The 7497-nt window shown below is 48.2% G+C and overlaps 2 protein-coding genes across 2 annotated transcripts; one reads left to right on the top strand and one right to left on the bottom strand.

The window, feature by feature from the left end:
* Nucleotides 1–1896: 1896 nt before the first annotated feature.
* LOC100825961 (protein trichome birefringence-like 8) lies at nt 1897–3884 on the bottom strand. The gene is made up of 3 exons (XM_003576909.4): nt 3417–3884; nt 2914–3330; nt 1897–2694 (listed from the first exon to the last, which is right to left on the bottom strand). Exons 1-3 carry the CDS (start codon nt 3794–3796, stop codon nt 2148–2150), a joined length of 1344 nt encoding a protein of 447 aa, XP_003576957.1. The 5' UTR covers nt 3797–3884; the 3' UTR covers nt 1897–2147.
* Nucleotides 3885–4479: 595 nt separating this feature from the next.
* Nucleotides 4480–7389, top strand: LOC100834558 (tetratricopeptide repeat protein 1). The gene is made up of 5 exons (XM_003578737.4): nt 4480–4865; nt 5831–6010; nt 6097–6223; nt 6350–6463; nt 6915–7389. Exons 1-5 carry the CDS (start codon nt 4695–4697, stop codon nt 7037–7039), a joined length of 717 nt encoding a protein of 238 aa, XP_003578785.1. The 5' UTR covers nt 4480–4694; the 3' UTR covers nt 7040–7389.
* Nucleotides 7390–7497: the final 108 nt, after the last annotated feature.

Genomic DNA, 7497 nt, shown 5'->3' with positions numbered 1-7497 from the left:
TGCAAAACAATCGCTGCCCACGAGTGACGTTCTCTCGCACAGGCATATGCCGGAGACCACAAGGTGTGCAATCTGTGGTGAGCCTAACTCTTGGCGCCACTCTTTGATTTCCTGTACCATGGCGCGTTGCGTCTGGGCGCTGGTGGACGAGCAAATCACCGAACACATGGCGAGCACTGCGGAACCTGATGCAAAGCAGTGGCTGTTTGTGATGTTGGATTCCCTTAAGCATGCTGATTTTATCAAGATGACAATCACTTTGTGGGCTATCTGGCATGCTCGAAGAAAGGTGATCCATGAAAACCTATTCCAAAGTCTGATTTCCACTTTCGCTTTTGTGGAAAGGTTCCTGGAGGAGATCATGCCGGCCGTGGCGCCTTTACTACCGCAGAGGAGACCTGCTGCTCCTCTGCCACGATGGCTTGCCCCACCGCCTGGGTTCACCAAGATTAACGTCGATGCGGCGGTGGCGAAATCTGCAGGGCTGGGCGCTGTTGCGGCAGTCGCCCGCGACGCCGCTGGACTGTTTCAGGGCGCGTCGGCGGTCACCTATCAAGGGATCACCGATCCGGCCACTCTCGAAGCAATGGCATGCCGGGAGGCTCTAGCCCTTGCAGCGGATATTAACGTGCGTCGGCTTGTGGTTGGTTCGGACTGCTTGGAGGCTGTTACGGCCATTAATGGTCGGAGTTAGGGTCTGTTCTCTCAAGTCACTAGAGAAATCCAGTTTGTGTTGAAGAGTTTTAGTTCGTGTGTGTTTAGACATGAGAGTAGGAATTCCAATGCGGATGCTCATAAGTTAGAGGAAATTGCATGCCGGATCCTCAAACTTGGCAGTCATGTTCAGTTTCACCCATTAACTTGCAAACTTGGAAAACGAGACCTTGAACTTGGCAAATTGGTTCATTTTAGTCCAAATCAACGAATTCATGATTAATTCAGCTACGCTGGCAACTAACCTAGACATGGCTGGCATAAGGGGTCCTTTTTGCAAATTTTCAGGCGATGGAGTATTCGTTTAACCCCATGAAGAGTTAGGTCTCGTACCCGGTCCACAAAGCCAAATCCTTCAAAGTCTTGAACCGATGATTCAGAAGCGCCACCAGCTGCTTCGTCGTATAGCAGTCAACACCACCGCCACCGTCGGCTCCCCCGTTTCCTTGGCTGCCACCGATCACGAGAACGTCGCCGTTGTAGGGCCGAAGTGGGTTCACCGGCGAGGGAGGCGACTCTACCATGTCCTAGCCCTAGAGGATAAGAGCATATCGTGGCCACAGGGAGGATAGTCAGAGGATGAGAAAGAGTATTTTGTGAAAATACCGCAGTTGTCACCTCCTCCAAGCGAGGGCTAGACCATGGGTTCGACACCTAACTCTTCCAAAGGGTTAAAATGGAAGATTCCATCGCCCAAATATTCACGAAAAGAACCGCCCGAGCCAACCATGTCCACATTAGCTACCAACGTGGCCGAATTCAGCCCGAATTCGTCGATTTGGACTAAAATGAACCGGCGTGTCAAGTTTAAGGTCTCGTTTTTCAAGTTTGCAAGTTAATGGATGGAACTTAATTTACCTGTCATGTTTAAGGACCCGACACGCAATTTACTCTCATAAGTTAGCTAGAGGGGCTTCCTTCTTAAAAATTGGTCGTCGTGTGTGGTTTGTCCATCCGCCGGATGGTTATTGTATACCTTACGAGGTTGCTTCTTAAATAAAGCAAAGTTCCGCCCTCAAAAAAAAAAAGCTACAGTAATTAATTGAAGGACATCATTTCTCAAGGAAAGTTGACCCCAAATTGGTGGATCTCTGCATGCACGTGTGCTTAGGTTTGACCGGGAAGAAACAAATGCGATCGATGTAAATGGCCCGAAGGTTCGTGCGTGCATGCTATCGTTCGTCCAGTTTGAAAAGTGTTTCTATTGATATTTCAGTTCAGAACGAGTTTCTTCATACAGCATTGTTCTGCGAATGCACTCAACATCTCTCTACATGAATCCTTCATTTTCAAGCATCATCGACACCGATCGTCTTTCCTTCCTTTCGCCTTCCAAACCGATAGACGCGAGCGATCTATTTATGTATATATGCACTCACAAACACAGAACACAGCAGTAATATTACAGTTTCGAAATCATGCAGCAGCAGCAGCTACGTGCTCTTGTTGGACCTCTTCTTCCTGGCATCGTACCCCATGGAGAGGAGCTGCGCGTACAGCAGCTGGTTCCATGCGTCGGGCACGCCGGGCAGGCACCAGTGGCTGCAGTCCTCGGGCGCCCCCGGCGGCGTCCCGGGCTCCCGGTGCCGCGACGGGTGCCCGTCCCTCCTCAGCCCCGTCATGTACGTCACGTTCAACAGCACAATGTCACCCTTCTTCTCCTTCGTCCCGCTCGACACACCCATGGCCTCCATCATCCACGACGACCGGTCACTCTCGCCGCCGCCATTGGACGACGCAGCTGGGTCCCGGTGGCCGGCGCACGAGCCGCCCGTGTCCCACGTCTTGTTCGTCGTCCCGTTAATGCCGCCGCCGCCGTAGTGCGAAGGAGAGAAGCTCCTGAAGAAGACGTGGCCGTTTGGGTTGGCGAGCCGCGCCGTGGTGCCCGCCCAGCGCTTCACCGTCTCCATGGATAGCTTGAACGCCTCCCCGACGTCCGTCGTCACGTTGAACCGATCCCCCACCATGAAATAATTCCCCCTGCAAATTAAGAAAAGCATATATGCATGGGGCCGATCGGTCGATGATGAAGCAGCTTGATCTTTTCATGTCAATTAAGGAGGAGCTTAATTTATACTCGCTCCGGTCCATAAAAAATGTCGGCCATTCTGTATTACATTAGTACTTAGTACGAATTTTGTACCAGGTGAACAACATTTTTTTATGGATCGGAGGAGTAGCACGTAGGTAATTGCGTACGATTTGATGGTCTTGTGGGGGTTCCACCAGTGGCCGGTGTTGAGGACGATGACGTCGGCGCCGGCCCAGCGCGCGGCGTGCCGCGGCAGCGCGTCGAGCCGGACGGCGCCCCTGGCCCTGACAGTGCTATTGCTGCTGTTGTCGAAGCGGTCGAGGAGGACGAGGAAAGGGGCGCGGTAGTACTCGACGGAGAGGTTGTAGTCGGCGAAGACCATGGAGAGGTAGCCCCTGTGCCGGCTCAGGGGCTTCCCGGACCGCTCGTAGATCCTCCTCGACGTCGTCCCATTGGCGGCGTCCGGCGGCACGGCACTGGCAAGCATGCAGAGCATGGACTCCCACTGGTTCCGGCCGATGGAGTCCCCCGCGAACACGATCCGCCCGTTCCGGCTCCTCTCCAGCATCTCGCTCCCATTAAACCTTTACATGCATCAAACATACGCGTTTATATAAAAAAAACCATTAATTTGAGATCGATCGAGACAGGCCTGTAATTAGATCTCTACTTGGGGAGACGGCAGCTACTGCCCCCGCGCGGCTGCCAGCGCCAGTGGCGGAAGGACGTGTCTTTGCGGCCGTTGGAGGCGCACCGGAACCCCGGGTCCAGGAACGGGCAGTCCTCGCCGTAGGCTGCCGCCGTCGTGGCGGGGTCGTCCCTCACCCATTCCCCGTCGGAGTAGTCGCAGCCTCCGGCGCGGGCGGTGCCGCCGCTGGCGTCGTCTGCAACCAGTTGCGGTGCCGGAGCCGGATCGGCAGTGCGGAAGAACGGGAGCCGCCGGCGCGACGGAGACGACGGCACGAGCAGTGTGACGGCGATGGAGATGAGGAGCGTGAGGAGGAGGAGGGCGGGCAACACGGAGGAGGCGAGCGCGTGTCTTGCGTGCATGGGTCTCTCGGCCGCGGTTGGTTTGTCTGTGAATTGGTCAAGAGGAGATGATGAGAGCAGATAAGAGCGGAGGTGCAAATGCCATGGGAGTGACTGTCAGCTGAGTGAGAGTGGCAGAGGCACTGGTGCTTTCTTTTCTCTTCTCCTTGAAAGCTTCGAGGTCTACGGTGTGCCGATATGCCACCAAAGAGCGTGAGGGGTTTTTCTTTTTCTTTTACAGATATACACTCCTGTGCCCTTTGTATGTACTATGTAGACTTTGCATGAAAAAACAGTATTTTTTTGAGTCTTGGACAAAAAAGGCTAATTTTATAGAACGTTGTTTTTTTCACCTGAGAATACATGCTCAGCCCTGTGGCACCGCTTTAAACTTCTGGTTTCAATTATAAATTCAAACCATAGCTCTGAAGAAACGGAAACCAACAAATTTAGTCATGCTTCGGCCAAAAAAGAAGAAGTTATGTTCTTGTTCACGGTTCTAATTTATAGATCTTGTTGACCATTATGAATGTTTATAGCATGTTTCTTTTCTGTGTACCCAACTGTTTTCAGAGTAAAATATAAATAATAATAATAATATAAATATTTGATCCAAAACGGGCCCATTTGATCTATTGGGCCGAACCCATCGGCCATCTTGTCTGGCCTCTTACCCAAAAGGCCCAAAACCTCCGCCGCCGCCGCGGATTCCATCGGATCCGGCAGCCCCGCTCGCCCCCATCGGAGTAGTCTCGAAGCGTCCGGAAGTCTCCGTCTCCGCCTCCTCTCACCCTCTGCGTGGCCTTCTCCTCTAACCGTCCTCCACAGAGTTCGCGGGCGTCCCGATTGGCAGCTACGGGCATCCGCCGGCGATCAGAAGGGTTGACAGACGAATCATTCCTTGCATCGAGAAGAGGAGATGGTGGTGATCGAGCCGGAGCCCGAGGCCGAGGAGACGCCGCGCCCCTCGTCCCCGCCGGCGCCGGCGCCGGCGCCGGCGTCGGAGTTCCCAGTCGGCGTCGAGGCGGCAAGGGCGGAGGGGCCAGAGGATTCCTTCGAGGACGCGCTCACTGACGAGCAGATGCGGGAGGTATGCCCGAGCCTTCCATCCCGTTGATTTGCCTGCCATTTGCTGCGCTCAAGTTTGGGATCGATTCTGTTGCGGATGCTTGCATTAGGACACGCCTATAGTCTCACTTCGTGGTGCCCTCGTCGCACGAGCAGACAAGTATTAATACTGCTAGAATGGTTGATTAGGGGTAAGTTTCGTTGTAGATAGTGATCAACCATTCTTCATTTTCCCAGTTTAGCGTTCTTAAGACTCTGAACAGCCAGAGTATTATGCAAGTATAATTAAAGCATGCCTATAAGTAGTACTTCATTTCCGTATTATTTGTTGGGATGCTCAGCTTGTTAATTTGGTTCTCTATTGGTAGAGTTCTAATGCTCCTCATTCTAAGAAAGTATCCATGGCTGGATGTCTGACTAGAAAATATTATATAAATTTGTAATGTGATGTGCTATGTTTTATGATTTGGCTAATCAGATTCTTTTTGTTAGGTAAGTAATTGGTTGTGTGGTTATATAACATGGCAATAGAGGGATTGAACTGAACTCAACACAGGCTAGTTGAACATAAGATAATTATGCATGTTTGTGAGATACACACAACGGTGATGCCCAAGGATTTATTGGGTGATATGCTGGTGTAGATGCTATATATAAATTGTTCTTCTGAATTTACTCGCCATGTTACTTTTAAATATATATTCTGCAAGATACACCTTCTGACTTGTACGAAACGCAGAACCAGGTGAGTAAACAACATGTTCCTTTTGTTTTGATAGGTTACCATTGAACTGGTAATAACTTCCAATACATTCTATCAGCAATTGGATTCACCAACTTTTAATAGCCTTGTGAATGCTAGTGTTTGGAATCTTGGATATGATTATATTGTTGAATATTGTTAGATTGGGATCAGATATTCTTATCTCCTGTTGGAGAGACTTGTTCATTTTCTAGTCTATGATTCCCCTTTTTTACATGCTGTAGAAAACTAGAATCCAAGCAAATGATGCAAAAACAGAAGGAAACAAGCTTTTTGCTGCTGGACAATTTGGGGATGCATTATCACAATATGAGATTGCGTTGCAAATTGCTGCTGAGATGGAATCTGCTGAAGATATATGCTCTGCATGCTATTCGAATCGTGCTGTATGCTTCTTGAAGTTGGTAAGTTACTAAAAAAAAGTGTGAACCATTATGCTGCATGAACTTAGTATTGCAGCAAATCTTAGTATTGACTTCGTGTAATTTAGGGCAAGTATGAAGAAACAATCAAAGAATGCACAAAAGCACTTGATCTGAATCCTTCATACTTGAAAGCCTTGCTCCGGAGGGGAGAAGCACATGAAAAGCTTGAACACTATGATGAAGCTATTGCTGGTTAGATTCTCTCTTCATTCTATTTTTAGAACGTCATTTCGATTGCATTGCACATGAACGTTAGTTTTGATGTCACTCTTGAATTTTCGCTTGCGCTGAGTATTATCTATTTGTTTGGCTTCATAGATATGAGAAAAGTCATTGAACTAGATCCTTCAAATGAACAAGCTAAGAGATCGCTGTTCCGACTTGAGCCACTTGCTGCTGAGAAAAGGGAAAAGATGAAGGAAGAGATGATAGGTAATTTTCTATCTCTTGTTCTCAAATATTTGAAACAACATAACCTGCATTCAATTGTACTCTAACTCGCGGCTGTAAGCATCGTATAACTCAGACACCTTTGTCCATGTCTGAGTAAATTTGTTTGCGTCCAACCTGTGTCCATTTCTGAGTGAATTTTTCTGCATCCAAAATCATGTTACTTTGAACTGGAGACCAAGGCAACTGAATTATCTGCACAATCAGTGATAAATTGTCCTTCGGGTGTAGTATATGACTCAATGATTTAGATCATTTAGTACTGTTCCACTGTGTTTTATGTTGCCCATACGACCGCTGAATGTAAGAATTATTTGAAATATCCTGTTCATGTCACTCTGCAGTCTGCTCTGCATCCTGATGCTTGTGTTCCTTCTTAACATACATACCTTTTTCCTCGTCTGATTTTATGGGCCCACTTTATCTGCTGCAGCAAAGCTGAAGGACTTGGGGAACTCTGTGCTTGGGCGCTTTGGGATGAGCGTCGATAATTTCAAAGCTGTTAAAGATCCAAACACAGGCTCATACTCCATGTCTTTCCAGAATAACACGGGGTGATGATTTTATACTGAATACTAATGAATATTGGTGTGCTGTGCATACTGAGTGTCTCTGGGCTCCCTTGAATCTTCATGGCAATTCCTCAAGTTACTTCAAATTGGTGGTTTACAGGTGGAGCATGTTTTATCCTTTGGCGCGTAGCGTACCTGTTACAAAATTATTAGAGATGGTTTTCCGACTTCCCAAGTGCGACCTTTGGTCACACGCATTTGCTAAGCTGGATTTTCTATTGCACGAAGTTGTTACGGAACTGTTTGCCATGGAACTGTTTCATTATATTTGACCAAATTTTGTATGTATGTGTGCATCACCTCTGAAATTGTTTGGAAATATGCCAAGCTTGTAGACATGCTTTAATCTTATTATTAACACATTACTTACAATAATTATTTTTGAAACAAAAAATAGGATGCTAATTTGGAAATATCGGAACATGTATAGCAATATGTATAATT

Source organism: Brachypodium distachyon, chromosome 4, assembly GCF_000005505.3.
Source record: "Brachypodium distachyon strain Bd21 chromosome 4, Brachypodium_distachyon_v3.0, whole genome shotgun sequence".
NCBI classification, from domain to species: domain Eukaryota; kingdom Viridiplantae; phylum Streptophyta; class Magnoliopsida; order Poales; family Poaceae; genus Brachypodium; species Brachypodium distachyon.
This window is presented reverse-complemented; position numbering and strand designations above follow the sequence as displayed.